General features: G+C 39.8%; 1 protein-coding gene across 1 annotated transcript; it reads left to right on the top strand.

Moving 5' to 3' along the window:
* The first annotated feature begins 2832 nt into the window (after nt 1-2832).
* LOC127806239 (double-stranded RNA-binding protein 6-like) lies at nt 2833-17623 on the top strand. Its single transcript, XM_052343390.1, has 3 exons — nt 2833-14433; nt 16021-16240; nt 16504-17623. The coding sequence occupies exons 1-3, from the start codon at nt 14188-14190 to the stop codon at nt 17325-17327; spliced, it is 1290 nt and encodes a 429-aa protein (XP_052199350.1). The 5' UTR covers nt 2833-14187; the 3' UTR covers nt 17328-17623.
* Nucleotides 17624-18382: the final 759 nt, after the last annotated feature.

The following is an 18382-nucleotide window of genomic DNA, read 5'->3' as shown; positions in this document are numbered from 1 at the left end:
CATAGTGATGTGTGGGGGCCCCTCGAGTAAAAAATGTTACTGGTTCTTGTTGGTTTATATCTTTTATTGATGATCATACATGCCTTACTTGGGTATTTCTTATGAAAAAAAATCTGAGGCTAGTTAGATCTTTGAAAATTTTCATTTAATGATTCAAAGTCAATTTCACACCAAGATTCAAATCGTGAGGACTGATAATGCCAAGGAATACTTCAATTCTATCCTTGGAGACTATCTTTTAAATTAGGGCATTATTCATCAAAGTTCTTTTGCAACCTACAATTTCAAAGCCTAGTTGTTGTTATTTTTACATGGTATTAGAGTCACAACTAGGCTAGGTGTAGAAAAGACAATAGTTTGAGCGAAAGTGTCCCAAGAGGAGGTTAGATCATTTAGTGTTGTAGGGCTATAGTGCCTAGCTAGGGGCCTAAAACAGCAATACCTTTAGTCTAGTGAAACTAGGTAGAAGTAACTATCTAGACTGGTCCTGCTCTTGCAAATTGTTCAACAAAGCCCGAGGATTGGAAGACTACATCATTGGCATGAAAAATCAAAAACCTGTTGTTAGAGATGTACAAGCTCGACAATGGGAGATAGAGAACTCCCTTGTGATGTCTTGGCTAATTAACTCAATGTAGCCAAACATTGCCAAGGGATATCTAATGCTGGATATAGCAAGGGAGATTTGGAGTGTTGCATCCCAAACCTACTCTCAAGTAGGACATGATGCACAGATTTTCAAGATCTGAAAAAAGGTATATGAAACTAAACAAGGTGAGTGGTTAATTTTTCAATACCATCTTGAATTAAACAGTTTATGGCAAGAGTTGGATTATTATCAAGATTTCCAGGAAGAATGTCCTAATGATGCTTCTAAAATCCAAATAATGATTGATAAAGAAAGAGTATTTGATTTTTGGATGGGTTGAATGTAGAGTTTGACCAAATAAGGGTTCAAATCTTAGGTAGAGAGCCTTTTCCCACCTTGAAGCATGCTTATTCTTATGTTCACCAAGAAGAGAGTAGGAGGAGTGTTATGCTCTAGCCTATTACAACAAACATATTAGCTATGATGGTGAAACCATCATTTGACAAAACCTCTACTGGCCACGGAAGTACTAGTAAGAATTTGATAAGGTGTGAATATTGTGGAAAACCTAGGCATACAAAGGAGACTTGTAGGTCTTTACACGACAGACCTACTAAGGGAAAGGATAAAAGGTAGGAGGGATGTTATCAAATTTATCTGTCAGAAACTGTCCAAACTAAAAGGAGGCCGCAATTAGAACTTGAAAAAACTAGTCTTTCTAGGGAAGAATTAAATTTCATTCAATAGTTGATGACTAAGATGAAGATGGACTCAAGCATCACTTCTTCATCACACTATGCCCAAGCAGGTATAGCTGCTAGTGCTGTTACTCAAGGTATTGTTATAGTATTTTATTCCTCAAATTCTATAGAACAACCAACTTGGATCATAGATTTTGGGGCTTTAGCCTATATGACTAGATCTAGTTCCTACTTGACCTATACTCCATGATTCGACATGGAAAAAGTTAGAATTGTATATGGTACCCTTTCTCCTATTTCTAGAAAAGGGACTATTAACTGCAACAAAAACCTCAAACTGTCATTTGTTCTTCATGTTCCTAATTTTGAAAATAACTTGCTATCTACAAGTTCTATCACAAATTCCCTAAACTGTAAAGTTACCTTTTTCCCTACTCATTGTGTTTTCCAAGATTTGAGCACAAGGTAAATGATTGGCTCTAGTAGACTAGTTGATGGCTTATACTTGCTGGACAATAAATCATTCTCTCAGCCTAAAGACCCAACCCCAAGGGTTAATCAATTAACCTCAGTTAAGGAGCTTGTAAAACCCTATGGGTGAATGTTTTTGTGTATCTATTATTGATCATGCCGAGTCAATTATATATAGGAAGTAACCATGCAGTATAGGTGTAGTACAAGTATACTAATGTAGTACAAGAGTAGAGTATAATATATGTACACTATTCTAACACTCCTCCTCAAGCTTGGGCATGTAGGTCATGTTGGACGAGAATTCAGAAAAAGAAGAAGAAGTCGTCTAAATTGATAAGGAGTGGAGAAGCTTTACAAGACTTGGTAGATATCAAGATTATCCTAGGATGTTTTTAGTGGTAGATAATTGTTGTAAATATTATCTTGTATCTGTTTTTATCTCGTAATTTTTAGGAGATAGTGTTTCCTAGATTTTAGGAGTAGATAGCTCAAATCCTTTCCTACTTTATAGGAAAGAGATTAGGCTAGAACTTGTATATATTCTCTAAAACCTCTTGGAATTAATTAAGCAAGCATTCCTGAATTTTCCAAAGACTTGTTTCAGGTCATATCCACCAAGTTTGTTACAAATGAAACTAATGCAAGAACCTCTAAGAGACTTAGTAAAGATATTGGCCAGTTGGTTAGTTGAGTTGACAAAACTGGTAGCAATACATTCGGACAAAATCTTCTCTCTTATAAAGTGACAATCAATTTCAATGTGTTTAGTCCTCTCATGAAAAATTGGATTAGAGGCAATATGCAACGCTACTTGATTATCACAAATTAACTTCATTTGCACCACTTCTCCAAATTGTAATTCTTGAAGTAATTGCCTCAACCATATAAGTTCACATGTTACTAGAGCCATAGCATGATATTCAACTTTTGCACTTGACTTAGCAACAACATCTTGCCTCTTACTTTTCCAGGATACCAGATTGCCACCAATGAGAGTACAGTACCCTAAAGTAGAGCATCTATCTGAAAGAGATCTTACTCAGTCTGCATCAGAATAACCAATCACCTAAGTATGCCCCTTATCTTCATACAACAATCCTTGGCCTGGTGCTCCTTTGATATATCTATGGATGTGAATCATAGCATCCCAATGACTGTCACACGGAGATTGTAGGAATTGGCTAACTATACTCATAGTGAAAGAAATGTCTGGTTAAGTAATTGTCACAAGGTGTGATTGGCTAGTATCTGATCTCGAATTGGAAAGAGTGCAAGTTTAAGGCCGATCAACCCCAATACCATAAAGAACCTACCTCTCTAATGCAGTTGTTCCTTAACATTAAAGTCCTCTTTAGTCTGTTAGGCCACTGATATTGCAAACATGCCAAAGGCGTAACAAGAATCAAGGGAATATGGGTGACACTGCGAGAGGGAGTAACGGCCAGCATGTGCGCCAGGGGTAGAATAGGCACTTGGCTGGTTTGTGTAGCAAACCAACATGTGTATGGGCTGGAGGGATAACAACCTATAAAAAGAAGGTTAGAAGAGAGAGAGGGTGTGAGGAATTTAGAGTTTCTGGCAAGAGAGTCCTGGGCCTCTCGAATGCCTAGTTTTGTTGCTTATTTCCATTGTTTTCCTTGTAATTGAGAGTTGCAATATAGCAGAAACTCACCTAATTCTCTGGAAAATCCTACCTATTGTGTTGAATCCCATCAATTTGGTATCAGAGCATCTCCGATCCTAATGGTGAACCTGACTGATCGAGTGGGTGACTTGGAGATGAGGGTGGGAGGCATGCAACGGAGTATTCAAGCGGTGAGGGAGAAGGTAGCGAGTTTGCTGGAACAGTTCGCTTGGATGTGAGCGAGATGGGAAGAGTAAGATCGGGCGAGGAAGAGCAAGGGGAAGGACGGAGATCGGCCATCGAAATTCACCCAGGATTCTGAGATGACTCCTGGAGTTGGAGTGGGCCGAGGGGTGACGCCTGGAGTTGATAGAGGATTGGGTGGAAGCTGGCGACAGGAGGTCCACGGTCAGAGGCTGGAGATGCCTGTGTTTGAAGGAGATGTCTCGGATAGTTGGGTTGTTCAGGTTGAGCGATACCTCCTTGTAACCCAGTTGACAAAGGCCGAGAAACGGGAGTCTGCGACTCTAGGTTTCGAAGGAGGGGCCATTTTGTGGTCCCGGTGGGAGCGAAGGAGATGAAGAGAGATTCGTGTGGGTAAGAAAGCAAACCTGAAAGACGAAGCCATAAGGCGCCGCCATCTCGTCTCTGCTCAAGCAATGGCGAAGAAGGGGAATGCGAAGAAGAAGAAGCTGGTGACTAGACAACCGCAAGGTGACGGCAAAAGCGTCAAGAAGAAATGCAGGAAGAAGAAGAAGTTTCATAAATACCAAGCTCCAGTCCCAACCAAAGACACCGCGATGCCTATTTAGTCCAATTCGGACGCCGACGATGATTCCTCTTTCGGTGAGACCAAACCCGAGAAGATCCAGAAACTTCTCGAGCGCTACACCAAGTACCAACGGATTAACTTCCTTGTTGGTGCCGCCGTGCCCGACACTTTCCTCTTCACTCGCCTCTGCGATGCCGCGGATTGCGACATATCTCGTCGCAAGCTCGTTGTCTACGGCCTCCCATGGGACACGACTCGAGAAACCTTAGTCTCTGCCTTCGAGTCATATGGCGTGATTGAGGACTGCAAAGTCATCTTCGACCGGGTCATGGGCAAGACCAAGGGCTACAACTTCGTCTAGTTCAAGACGAGACGGGAAGCGGCCAAGGCATTGAAGCAGCCGAGGAAGAAGATCAGGAATCTGATGTCAAGGATGGCGGATTTGGTAACGTCCAAGGAGGGCACCTTACCGATGATTGGGGCGCCATGTGCTTCTGATCTTAAAAATCTAGGCCAGCAAAAATATGAGAAAGCTGGTAATTTGGTGGAGTCTCACCTTGAGGACAAGGTGAGTTTCATGGGCGGAAGTAATGATAGAACCCTTGTTAGTCACATGTACCAGCAAAGAAATAGGAGGGAAGAAGCAGGGGGCAGAATAGGATATTGGGAGAGGGGGAAAGTGACAAAAACAGTTGAAGGGCAAAAAAGGGAAGAGCAGCCAAGGGAGCATGGCTGATAGCTGAGGCCGTTGGAGGGGAGTGTCGCTGGATAACAAACTATAAATAAGAGAGGCTAGGAGAATACTGAGAGGATGATTTTGGTATTAAGTTCTTGGGAGAGTTAAGGGCCTCTCGAATGCCCTATTGTTCTTATTTTTCCTTGCTGCAAATTATTGAAAACCATTGTTATTCGATTGTTGTTGAATTTGCTATCTGGTATCCTATCATAGTCCTAATGAGCATGAGAGAATTAAACTAAATTTGATGGACAGACTGAAAGGGTGAATTAATGCTTGGAAACCCATCTAAGATGCTTGTGTTTTCTATAGCCTAAGGGGTGGCATTGTTGGTTGACCTTAGCCCAGTGGTGGTACAATACTTGCCACCATAGTGCTCTCAAGATGACTCCATTTGAGGCCTTGTATGGCTATAAACCTCCTTTACTGTTGGCTATAACCAGAGAGGTGACAGTGAATACGGTGGAATCCTAATTGTAGTAGAGGCAACAAGTGATCAGGGTGTTACATAAGGAGCTGACAATTGCTCAGAATCGGACTAAACAATATGCTGACTGAAGGAGGAGTGACAGAGAATTTGAGGTTTGGGATAGGGTCTACCTTAAGCTTAGACAAGCCCACTTGAAGATGTTGGCCCAGAGCTAGCACTCCAAATTGAGCCCAAAGTATTTTGGGCCCTATCCTGGCAAGAATAGGGCAGGTAGCCTATAAGCACCAACTACCCCCCAAATTCTCAGATACACCTTGTGTTCCATGTTTCGTTATTGAAGAAGTCAGTGGGAGCCAATGTGGTAAGCACAACCTTGTAATTGGGCAAGTGGCCCTTGGCACCTTGGGTGAGACGGATCAGTATAAAAAATAGACTGATCCCATCCCCCAGACCATCTTTTGACAAATTTTCAATACAATTCTCTCTCTCTCTCTCATTCTCCTTTCCCTCTCAATTCTTCCTCTGTTTCTCTCCCCAATGCCCCTCAATTGTTCTCCATTCTAGGAGAATTGCCCCGGTTAGAATTCGATTATGACACGACCATTTTTCTCAATGGAATCATTTGATCGGTTTGAAAAACTACCACAGCTTCTACCCCATTTCAAGCAAAACCAACAATCACAAATATAATCCATGAACACAATAAACAAAAAATCAATACATTAGCCCTCCACATATATTTGCTACATTGATCTTTTTCATCCTTCACTTTTCTCTTGAGCTTCAAAATCTTATAATCTTTTCCACTGTCACCTTCATCTCTTGACTTGAAGCTCATCCCTTCATTTTCTTCATTTGCATTCTTCAGAGTCTCTAGATTAGAGGCTCATTTATCACTTCCACAGACCTCATTGTAAACTCAGGATCATGCCACTCAAAAAATCAACAATTCATCATCTTAAAAGAGAAAAATCAAAAATAAAATCAAGTAGTTTTATTCATACAAGCTTCTTATTAAACTCTTTTATAAAATAAGGGGAAAACAATACTGTTTTGGCAAACAAATACCTTGCAAGAGTAAAATCTTTTGTTTGGATTGCTGATACTCCAAGATACCCATCTTGGTGCCTTCATACCATAGTAGCAATACCTAGCACACCCCTCGTAGTTGAAGTCAAGCTAATTGCTATTCTGGCATCATCATGATGCAGTGGAAACACTTGAAGCCAATCTTGTTGATGAGTCCATCGATTATGTGATCTTTGATTTTGGGTGGAAGATGAGAGAAGTTAGGGCTTTTGTTTTGGGTGGAACTGTGGAAGATGAGAGAAGTTAGGGCTTTACTTTTCTTTCATTTTTTTTTCCCTAAGGTTAGCAGCATGTGAAAGTTATGCATGAGAGCTAGGCAAAAGTTGGGTTTATTTGGCCCATAAATAAAAGGTTTGGGTTTATTTGGTCCAAAACTTAATTTTGGGCTCAATTGACCTAATTGAAATAGTTGGAGGGCCGATTTGAACCTTTTTCCTTTTTTATTCTATTTCAAACTTTGAGGTTTTCCTAAACCCTAATTTCATATCTTGGTTCCATATTTAATCTTACACTGTTTTTGCACATTTTTGCTCTTGTTTTTGCTGATTGTTCCTCCCATACTGCATCACTTTGTTACTTGTGAGTTCCTTGGGGCTCATACTTTGATATTATTATTTTTTTTAGATTTTTATTAGGTGTTGCTGAGTTTTGGTACCACTTAACAACTTCACTAGTCCTGGTCTTTTCTTCTCATGGACATGCTCCATGTGGGTTCATGTCAGTTCCTCATATCCGACTAGGTCAATTCTTTGCTAATTGAGAGAATTAGGGCAAAATTTAGGAAGAAATGAGAGGAAAATGCAGAGAATGAGAGAGAAACAGAAATAGGTGAGAGAGAGAGAGAGAGAGAGAGAGAGAGAGAGAGAGAGAGAGAGAATTCTTTGAAAAATGCTTCAATGCCTTTGCATTCAGCTAGATTAGGTTTGTATACTAATCTAGGCAGTTAGTTTGGCACCAACAAGTCTGCCAATACAGAGCTCAAAGTACAACTATGAACAGCTAGCCCAAAGTACAACTGCTGTAAAGTACCAATAAAACCTTACAACATTAGGTGTCATGACAATTTACCCCCCTTCAAAATTTCTTGTCCTCAAGAAATGGAGAGAAGAAAGGTAGTTTGAGGAAACTGAGTAAGCAGGTAGGGTAAATACCTCCCAAGTATTATTATTAGAATGACAGAGCGACTATTGAACCAACACCTGAGTTAAGGGAGTCCTATGCCTGTAAATGACTCGTTTGTCCAAAATAAAAACCGGTTCCACTGTAGGAGGATCATCAAGAACAAATGATGGAAAAGGAGGACTAACCGGCTATGTTCCCACTGATTTTTTAAGCAGTGACACATGGAATACCGAATGAATGTGAGAGTCAAAATGCAGCTGGAGCTTGTAGGCTACAGATCCAAATTTAGGTACAATAGGAAAAAGGCCATAGAATTTAGGACTGAGCTTAGAAACCTGCCTGTGAGTAAGAGCCCGTTGATGGGAGTGTTTCAACCCATATCTCCCACTGCAAACTCTCTCACTTCTTCATCCTGCTGCTGCTGTAAATAAGTGTCAGCAGCCAGCTATTGATGTAGATCCCAAAGTGGCAGGTAATAGGGGAGTTTTATAACCATACAAAGCCTCAAAAGGTGACATTTTAATGGAACTGTGATAGCAAGAATTATACCACCACTGGGCCAAAGAAAGCCATTTATGCCAAACCTTAGGCTGTAAAAAATAGAGACAACAAAGATATGTCTCCAAACACTGATTTACTCTTTCTGTTTAGCCATCTGTGTTTTGGGTGATGCAGTAGACATATGCAACTTAGTGCCCAAAGATTTCAATAGATCCTGCCATAATAGACTTGTGAAAACCTTATCTTTGTCAGAAACTATGGATTGTGGAACTCCATGCAACTTGACAACATGATCTAAGAATATTCTGTCCACTTCTTGGGCAGTAAAAGGATGGGAGAGACTTAGAAAATGGACAAATTTAGTGAAGCCATCGACCACCACCAAAATACAGAATTTGCCCTCGGATTTAGGTAATCCCTCCACAAAATCCATAGAGACACTAGTCCAAACTTGCATAGGTGTTGCAAGGGTTGTAATAAACCCCGAGTTGCTGCTGTTTCATGCTTGCAACATTGGCAAACATCACATGCCATCACAAAATCCATCACATTCTTCTTCAAATGTGGCCAATAAAATAAGTGATTCACCTTATGGTATGTATTCTGGATAACTGAATGTCCTCCCAAAGGTGATCCATGCAAAGATTGCAGAATCTTGCCCTTTAGTTGATCACAATCGCCTATCATGAATCTGCCATGGAACTGAATTAATCCATTAATCCTCGTATAACCTGGTCTACTAGAAGAGTCAATAGTCAATTGCTCCAGCAATTCCTTAGACCAGTCAGCTAATTCATAGCTAGCTGTCACTTCTTGGTACCAATCAGGAACAACAGAAGTGATGGCTGCAGAAGTCCCTTCTTCAAAACATCGGGACAAGGCATCAGTAGCTAAATTTTCCTTTCCTTTTCTATGCTGGATAGTATAATCAAGGCCCAACAGGTTAGTCATCCCCTCTTTTGTAGCTGTGTTTACAGTTTTTGCTGTAATAAGTATTTTAGGCTCTCATGGTCAGTTCTAATAATAAATTGACCGCCTTCTAAATAATGCCTCCATTTATCCCCTTCTATTAAAACAGCCAACATTTGTTTGTCATATATGCTTGCCACGTTCCTAGGGTAGTAATTGTAATTTTCCTTTCCTTTCTATTAGATGCTTGTACTTAGCTATAGAAGCTGTTATGCTTATTGGTTGTACACTCACATCACATGGATGCATGGTTGTGGTTGTGAGGCTATAAATAAGCCACAACTAGAGGATGGGGATTCATGAATGATATGACTTGAATCTTTTCCCCCTAATTTTCTCTCTTGAACCTTCTCTTCTCCCTCCTCCTCTTACTGTTTTTTTTCTCTCTTTCTCAATCTCTTTCCCTCCCAATTCCAGAATTTCATCTCAAATACCCTCTGTCAGATCTGGAGATCTGACAATGCTTAACCCCAAATGTTTAGGAGCTAAAGCTTGACTTATAAAGGCTAGTGGTTGACCTTCCTGAATAAGTACAGCCCCAACTCCCAAATTACTTGCATCAGTTTCCAGCACAAAAGATTTACTAAAATCTGGTAAAGCCAAAATTGAAACTTCACTCATGGTCGTTTTCAACTTAACAAAAGCTTCTTCAGCCTGAGGATTCCAATTAAAATTATCCTTCTTCAACAGTTCTGTCAGAGGCTTACTAATAACTCCATAATTTCTAACTAACCTCCTGTAATATCTAGTTAATCCCCAAAATCCTCTCATAGCCTTTACAGTAGTAGGTCTTGGCCAAAAAAGCATTGCATCCACTTTCTTAGGGTTAGTACTTACCCCAAGATCAGAAATGATATGCCTTAAGTGCTCCAACTGTCTCTGGGCAAAAGCACACTTTAACTTCTTCACATATAATTGGTTAAGTCTAAGGATCTCATATGTAGTTTTTAGGCGGTTAATATGTTGAGCAAAGGTAAGGTTATATACAAGAATATCATCGAAGAATACTACGATGAATTCTTGTAAATAAGATTAAAAAATCTGGTTCTTGAGAGTTTGAAAGGTGGCTGGGGCATTAGTTAGCCCAAAAAGCATAACTTTAAATTCATAATGCCTTTGATGGGTTTGAAAGGATGGTTTATGAATGTCTTCTGGTTTCATTTGAATTTGATGATAACCAGATCTTAAGTCAAGTTTGGTAAAAATAGTAGCATGTTTTACTTCATCCAAAAGATCCTCAATAATAGGAATACGAAACTTGTCTTTAATTATTATGGTGTTTGATTGGTGATAATCAATGCAAAACTGCCAAGAGCCATCTTTTTTCTTGACAAGTAACACTGGTGAAGCAAAAGGACTATGGATGTGTTCAATAATGGATTTTTGTAACATGTCCTTAACTAATTTTTCAATTTCGGTCTTTTGAATTGGTGGATAACAGTATGACTGAGTATTGACGAGTTCAGTATTAGGTTTGAGTGGGATGGCATGATCAAAGTCTTTTAGGTGGTAAGGATGTCGATTCTACGAAAAGGTCCTCATACTCAACTAAAAGCATGTGTAAGGAGTCAAGTTCGTGTACCTACCAATTTAGTTGAGTCTGCTGACAGTCACCAGCAACTCACCAGATTGCTCCTGTGATCCTTCCATTTCATCAATGGCCTGTATGGAAAATAGATGAGCGATTCCAGCTTGCTCTTAAATGTCTTCTGCAACTTTTTCTCTGTGGTCATCTTGCATATGCCCATATCTAGGCTGCCAGCAAGAGTCAACTTCCTTCCATCCTTCTCAAAATTGACTTCCAGTTTATTCAAGTCAAAGCTGATTGGACTGACTATTTTCATCCAATCAACTCCCAAGACTATATCACAACCACCAAGCTTCATTAACCTCAAATCAGTTGCAAATCTTTCCCCATGCATTTCCCACTGAAAGTCAATACACTTGGATTTGCTGATCACATTGCTGCCATTGGCCAGAGTCACCAATAATGGCTGAGTGCTAGTAAGCCTGCGACCTAGTTTCTTGGCTGTATTCTCATTCAAAAAATTGTATGTACTTCCACTATCAATCAATACCATCAATTTATGGTTGCGTACCTTCCCTTCCACCTTAATAATCTTGTTGTTTGCTAAGCCCCTTAGAGCATGCAGTGAAATTTCTCCATTATCTGCTTCTTCAATCTCCATTTCAACTGCTGGAATTTCCTCCATATTCTCTTCTTCCTCTTCTCCTTCCAACAAGAGCAATTGTCTCTTGCATTGGTGTCCTGGCATATATTTATCTTCAAAACATAAGCCGGCTTGCCTATGTTGCTCCACAAGGTCAAACTTCCCTCCTGTATGCTGATTTGAGACAGCAGTTAGTTGAGCTGTCAAATTTCTAGAATTCTGACTGTTCTTGGCTGCCTCTCTATTATATCCTCGATTCCCTTGCTGAATGGCATTTGAACTTGTTCCTCTTATTTGCATTCTTTGCTTCTTCATCAGAGCTTCTACTGTAAGCGTCTGTAATCTTGCACTTTCAGTTGCCTGTTTAACCGTCTTTGGCTGTAACATCTTAACCGTAGGCCTCAATTCCTCACTCAAGCCACTAATGAAGCTTGAGGCAAAATAAGCCTCATTTAGGTAGGGGTTAAGATTAAGCATCAAAGATTTCAACTCCTCAAACTTAATCTAGTTAGCCTGGACAGAATTCTCCAACCTCAATTTATTAAATTCCTCCACCACATCAGTCATGTTCCTATCACTAAATCTCTCACAGGAATCTTCCACAAATTCTGTCCACGGACATTTCTTTCTTAACCGGATCCAGCCTTGGAACCAAGTGTCCGTGACATCGTTCAAATAAGCAGAGGCTGAGGTAACTCTTTGCTGATCCAGTATGTTATACAGAGTAAAAAGTTTTTGACATTGCCTAACCCACCACCTAGGGTTTTGGCAGTCAAACAATGGAATTTCTAACTTAGGCAGTGGAAAGTAAGGCTCATTTGATGCAGCCTGTACCTTGCTGCCTCCTTTCAACTGCTCTTTCAACCACATTCTCACCGATTAAAGAAGGTTCTATTTCAAATTCAAAAGAACCAGCTGTTCTATGAATTACTCCATTTCCTGGTATGAGTGGATCTGATCTTTCTTTAAGAGGAAAATCAGAAGGAAGACTTACTTGAGGCAGTTTAGAGAACATTAAAATAAATCCATCCAGCCTTCTTGCTAAACCGTCCATAGACGTTTCAAACTTCCTATCCAATGAAAGGATCGCCTCATGGTTTCTGCTGGATCCAGCTTCCAGAGAATGAACATGAGCCTGCAGATCTGAAACCATGGCATTCACCTGCTGCAGTTGAGCTTCAAACTGCTTCATGTGTGTTCCATCAGCTGTGGCAGAATTGCCCTAGTAGCTGAATTCAGTGGCCTGGGAGTGGCTCTGATACCAAAATGTCTGGTCCTATGATCTGACTAGGTCAATTCTTTGCTAATTGAGAGAATTTGGGGAGAAATGAGGGGGAAATTCAGAGAAAGAGAGAGAAACAGAGAATTCTTTGAAAAATGCTTGGCCTTTACATTCAGCTGGATTAGGTTTATATACTAATCCAGGCAGTTAGTTTGGTGCCAACATGGCTGCCAATACAAAGCTCAAAGTAGAACTATGAACAGCTAGCCCAAAGTACAACTGCTGTAAAGTACCAACAAAACCTTACAACGTTACGTGTCATGACAATTCACTGCCCCCTAGACTTTGGGTTTAGTTAGTAGACTGTATTCTTTATTAAGTATGAGTTTTTATTTTAGTAGAAACATTGAGGCAGGGTGTTTTCCCTTAGATGCATGTACATGACACTACTTGTTTACATTGCCCTGAGAGGGTCACATGACTTCATGTTTCATATGATAAACATGGTATACATTCAGATCGAATATTTGATATATGAGATCAAATTTTGATAGTTATTTCACAATCTCCATATAAATATGATGTGCAATTATGTTCACGTAGCTTGTTGGTCCAAGTGGCTAGGGCCACCCTCTGGCATTGGGATTAATGCTAGTCATGACACACCTCCTCTTTCTGACAAGACTTTTCCATATTGTGCTCATCTTCATCAACCTTAGCAAACCAAATTAAATCAAAAACCAAATAAGCAGAAGAATACCAAATTCCCCAACAGACATATATGCATGCATATGTATAACCAAACTATAGTCAAACATAAATGGCAAGTATCTCAGAAAAAAAAAAAAAAAAATGGCAAGATGAACAGAATGGCAAGCATTACCACTTACTAGTCTTCTAGATCTATTTCAAACATAAATTTATGGAATCCAATTAAAATTTATATTTTAAGTTGAGTCATACCAAATATGAGAATTCATTTATAAATGAATTCTACACTTCAAATTCATTGGATTCTAATGTATCAAAACATTGTTTCCATTTTGGAACAATTTATAGTAATCACTTTAATAATAAATGTGCAAGTAAATGTCATAAATAGAAAGAAAATATTTTCTGCAATCTGGACATTAAATGGTGGATGATTTAATCTGAATATACATGGTTGATCCCCCGTGATTCAAAGAATGATAATTATTTAAATCACATTTCCTATTTCAGCTCCTAATTTAGAACACGTGGAATAATCATATGTGATCATTTAGGCCTTGGTGTAAGCCTCAGACTAGAATATCTTCATCTCGTCTTTCTCATTTAATATGATTCAATTTCAAGTGGTAATGCTTGCCAACATATTTATTGCTTGCTTATCCAAGCTTATGTTGAAAAGACAACTTTGCCCCCTAGAAATCTCCGACTACATTCATCTCCATGGAGGACCCCTGTGTCAAATGAAAGAATCACCATCAGACGATTGTTAGAGTGAGGTGTAAGGATTTAGCATGGAATCGGCCACATCTTAGTTTTTGTTTCTTGATTTAATCAAATGGGAAAAAAGTGTTGCGCTTTTCATGCTCTCTATTCGTTGTTCTCTCTCTCTCTCTCTCGATATTCCCTTCCTAGCCATGGATATGTGTATATGGGGGAGCTCCAAGGAATGATGGAAAGGTGTAGAGTTGTTCGATTGAGTTTGATGATCAACATTGTGATCAAAGCACAACATTCTGGTCTGAGCCAGTTGTTTGGCAAATTTGAGGTTCTCCGGTGAGTTTAAGAGAGGGGGAGAGATGTATAAGAATCAGTTACAGGAGTTGGCACAGCGGAGCTGCTTCAACCTGCCATCATACACTCATGTGAAAGAAGGTCCAGATCATGTGCCAAGGTTCAAGGCCACTGTGAATTTCAACGGTGAGACCTTTGTCAGCCCTAGCTTCTGCTCCACTCTCCGGCAGGCCGAGCACGCTGCTGCCGAGGTTGCCCTTGGTGCTCTTGCTAGTCGTACGCCCTCCAATGCCCTTGCCGCCAAGATACTGGTGGGTTGCTTTGACTGCCTTTTGTGTGTGTGATTTTTGCCTTCATGTTAGGGTTTCATTTAAATTCTGTTTTAATTTGTCTTGAATTAGGTTTTTGCTCACTTTTTTTCCCCCAAGTACTGATTAGGTTTAGTAATGGCATAGATTTCTGATGAAATTAAAATGCTTACATGTGAAATTTTCTTTTGCATTTTGTTGTAGTTCAGATTAGATTTTTGCTGGAGTTATGATTTAGGATGATTTTTTAAGAGATTTGGAGTCTATGAAACTTGATGAATTCCAATGTGAAATTGGTTGTTTTCTTTTGTGGTACCAATCTATGAAAATTGTTCCAACACAGAGGTAGTTTGGTTCTGTTCCTTACTTCATGAGATTCTCTAACTGAGGCATTTCCCTGCCAAGAAATCACTGCCACATGGCCCACTCTCAAGGCTCTAGACGACACTGAAGACCTGAGTGGGGTCAACTGTTCAGGCTGTTAGCCCAAATTAAATGAGGCCTCCTTTTTCTGAAGATCCCACGTGCGCTGCTGAATACATGACTCAGCAACGGGAAATCTGGAAAACAGAAATTGGGTCTGATATATTCTTCCCCAAATGAAGAAAATGCACCCATGCTGAATATTTCAGCACAGGTGCGTGTCGTCTGCCTACCTATGGTCATGGCTCATACAAGGAGGGATCTCTCCTCCAAAAAGAGGGCCATTCATGGGAAGGTCCTAGGTAGTCTTCACTACAGGTTTCAGGTAGGACTTCTGCAGGAGTCAACGTAGCCAGATGAGGCAAGGAAGACTAAATGACCTGCCACAGCCTAGGGGCCTGCACCTGTTCCAACCCGATTCTTGCTGGCACGATTTCTCACATTTTGCTGATTTTGTTTCATTTTTGGAAAGCCCATCCCGGATTATCTTAACATAAACAGATTAAGATGATTTTGCAAGTCTAGAATTAGCTGGTATTCTAACTCAAAGAGTTGCATCATATTTGCATATGGTATCATCTGGTCATGATTTAGGTTGACAGTGTTGTCCCTTTTTCCCCGGCAAACAGTAGTGGTCTCTTATTCAGTATGATGTATGACTTTGGCATCTATATTTAGGTGCTGGCAGTTCCTGAACCAGAATGAATTAACTCTTATATTCTGGACCATGTACATTCCATCTTTTTTTGACTGAGACAATTGGACAAAGATGGTAGCCAACTGTGGTATTTTATGTTTGGAGACCTGGATACCCACACTGCTGACAAATATTCGTGTGATATGAGAATCTGAACCTGAACTCTGTTCTATGGTTGGACTGTAGAGATTGCTAAAATCCTGATCTCTGAAACTTTTAATGTTCCCAAATTTTTGGTTTATAGTTAACCTTGTCACCATGCATTCATCAAACTTTGTTCTGATAGACCTACTACTCTAAGCCGGTTAGGGTGCTTACAAGAAATGCATAATCATGTATACACCTTATTTGTATCATTGTTGTTACTTGATTTTTAATTAGGGAATATCTCGACATATTTAATTTGCCATCCTTACTGCTCTTATTCCAGTGGACTGTTTTTTGCCTAACTGTAAGTTTGCAATTGACAGGATGATACAGGGATCTACAAGAATCTTCTGCAGGACGTTTCACAAAGAGTTGGAGGATCTTTGCCAATATACAGAACTTTGCCATCAGGTCATGGATACCGACTTGTCTTCAGTTGCACTGTAGAGTTAGTTGGCATAAGATTTACTGGTGAACCAGCCAAGAACAAGAAACAAGCTGAAAAGAATGCTGCCATGAACGCTTGGTCTTCTCTCAAATTATGTAAGTTCTCCTTGTGTCGAAAATTAGTCACATTTTGAAGTATTTTATATTTATTTCTGTAGCATGTACAATGAGATCGTGCAGGATCTATTTATTAACATAAGGCCCCATAACTCTTCTAGGAGGGAAGGGGGAAAAAATCTAAAAGAAAGAAAAGCAAAGAGATCTAGAATTTGGCTCAATAAAAATGAGCTGCAGCTTTGTGATTAAAACTTAGAGAAGAGTTCATTCATGTGATTACATTCTTCTTTATGCCTGTTCAGTAGCGCAACAATCAGAAAGTTCATCATCTGGAAAGGCAAATAATGATCAGCAGGAGCATGTTATTGTAGCACATGCTCTGCAGAATTTTCTTTGGAAGGCAAGAATGTCTAAAGTATCATTCCCGATGAAATTTCCAATTCAGAATCCAAGGCCATTGAGCACAGAGTCACCCCCCATGAGGAAATCAAAGATCCTTCCCTTAATTCGCTCCCAAGCTGCACCTCAGAGTAGACCTATTTATGCACCTGTAAAAGACAGCCTGATGTGCCCAAAACCAGCTTGTCAAAGCAAACCGGTAACTGGAGCAGTGAATTGCAATCCCATATGCCGGGCAGTTGCTCCTGAAACTCAAGCTCCAACAATAACAGCAAATGACATACTCCTTGCCCCAACTAAAACTGAAACGCAAGCTCCAAACAAAACAGAAAGCCCTAGAGTCCTGCCTCAGAAATCATATGCAGCAGCTAGAGCAGCACCTTACATTCCTGTTGGGCATTTTAGGCAACATCGTGCTATTGCACCACCAGTGACAATAAGAACAGCAATACCTGTTTTCTCTGCACCACCGTTGCCTACATCGAGTCTGTCCCCACAGATGAGGGGGCCTCCACCATTACATATTACCCTACCCGTATCGGCAAACAGAGAGTGCCAGTTTCTGGCACCTCCATCGGCTCCCCTGAAGGAGCAGCTGGTTTCTATGGCTCCTGTTGCTGCTGCAGCTAGCTCTTCAGAGCATATAAAAGAGACAGAGGGTGCAGTCCAGGAGAAGCAGCAGGAATATCTGGTAATGCAGCAGATCTTGGAAGAGCTGAAGATTTGATAGCAGGCAGATGGATTTTCAGATTGCAGGAACCGTTTGGGAAGGTTTATGGTACAAGTTTTCCATGTTATTTTAGTTTTGTTTAATTTTCTTTTGTTAGAAACAGCTGCATGACATGGCCCATCCTTTAGCCTTTAGGGGTTTTAGTGCTCTTGGCACTGTCCACCCCTTGGAATTGCTTTTCCAACTTGCTAGAATACAGAATGATTTTGATGGGTATTTGGGATCGAGCATCAAGCAAAACTGTCCTATATATAAGCAATAGATAGATTAAAATTGAATGAGAAAAGCATGGAGCCTCCGCGCCCCCCCCCCCCCCCCCCCCCCCCCCTCTCTCTCTCTGCGCGTGCGCTGGAATTTGTGGTGAGAATGAATGCAGCAGCAAATATAACTGGTGGAAGGTTAGGGACGAAGAGAGGATTCTGTGAATCTCATAAATTAATATGGTCCACCAATTAATTTTTGTTATTATTATTATTATGATGTCTATTCATGCTTAATGGATTGCTTTGAAGCCAAGCATGTCTTCACTTATCACCATCAAGTTTTTTGGCTGCTGGTTTCTCTGGCTTTTGTAGATTCATGTATTTACAATATATATCTTTTTTATTTGTTAAAGGAAAAGATACAAAATTGACTCCAGATTAATTACCATTGTGAAAACATTTACGGTAGCTGATATATATAAACATAACTAATTAGTTGGCATATACCTTACTAAAATTTTATTAGCAACGTTATTAATTCTCACCAAATTTAAGATATATTTTCCTTAATTATTACGTTTTTAATTCATATATATATATATATATATATATGATAAACTCCAATCAGAGTAAGCTTCATTCGACATCCACCAAGATAAGTGCTTGGTGTATTGGGGCAACATCAACGTTAAGTTCTTATAAAAGTGAAATTTTTGTTATTTAAAATGAAATTCAACTATCAAGTTAATACTTGAAATGAATAGAGTGAGTATTGAAATATTGTCTAAACTTAACCATGTCTTATCTATATTGGACTATACCGTTTACACGGGTTGACCTTTCAACATG

The sequence above is a fragment of the Diospyros lotus genome, chromosome 7 (genome assembly GCF_014633365.1).
Source record: "Diospyros lotus cultivar Yz01 chromosome 7, ASM1463336v1, whole genome shotgun sequence".
Classification (NCBI taxonomy): Eukaryota; Viridiplantae; Streptophyta; class Magnoliopsida; order Ericales; family Ebenaceae; genus Diospyros; species Diospyros lotus.
The sequence above is the reverse complement of the archived record's forward strand: the minus strand, read 5'-3'. Positions and strand labels throughout refer to the sequence as shown.

Excerpts from the sequence above, each read along its gene's own strand:
- LOC127806239 (XM_052343390.1), top strand. The coding sequence starts at position 14,188 with ATGTATAAGAATCAGTTACAGGAGTTGGCACAGCGGAGCTGCTTCAAC. Across the intron at positions 14,434-16,020 it reads CCCTTGCCGCCAAGATACTG|GATGATACAGGGATCTACAA; the intron begins GTGGGTTGCTTT and ends TGCAATTGACAG. Across the intron at positions 16,241-16,503 it reads TTGGTCTTCTCTCAAATTAT|TAGCGCAACAATCAGAAAGT; the intron begins GTAAGTTCTCCT and ends ATGCCTGTTCAG.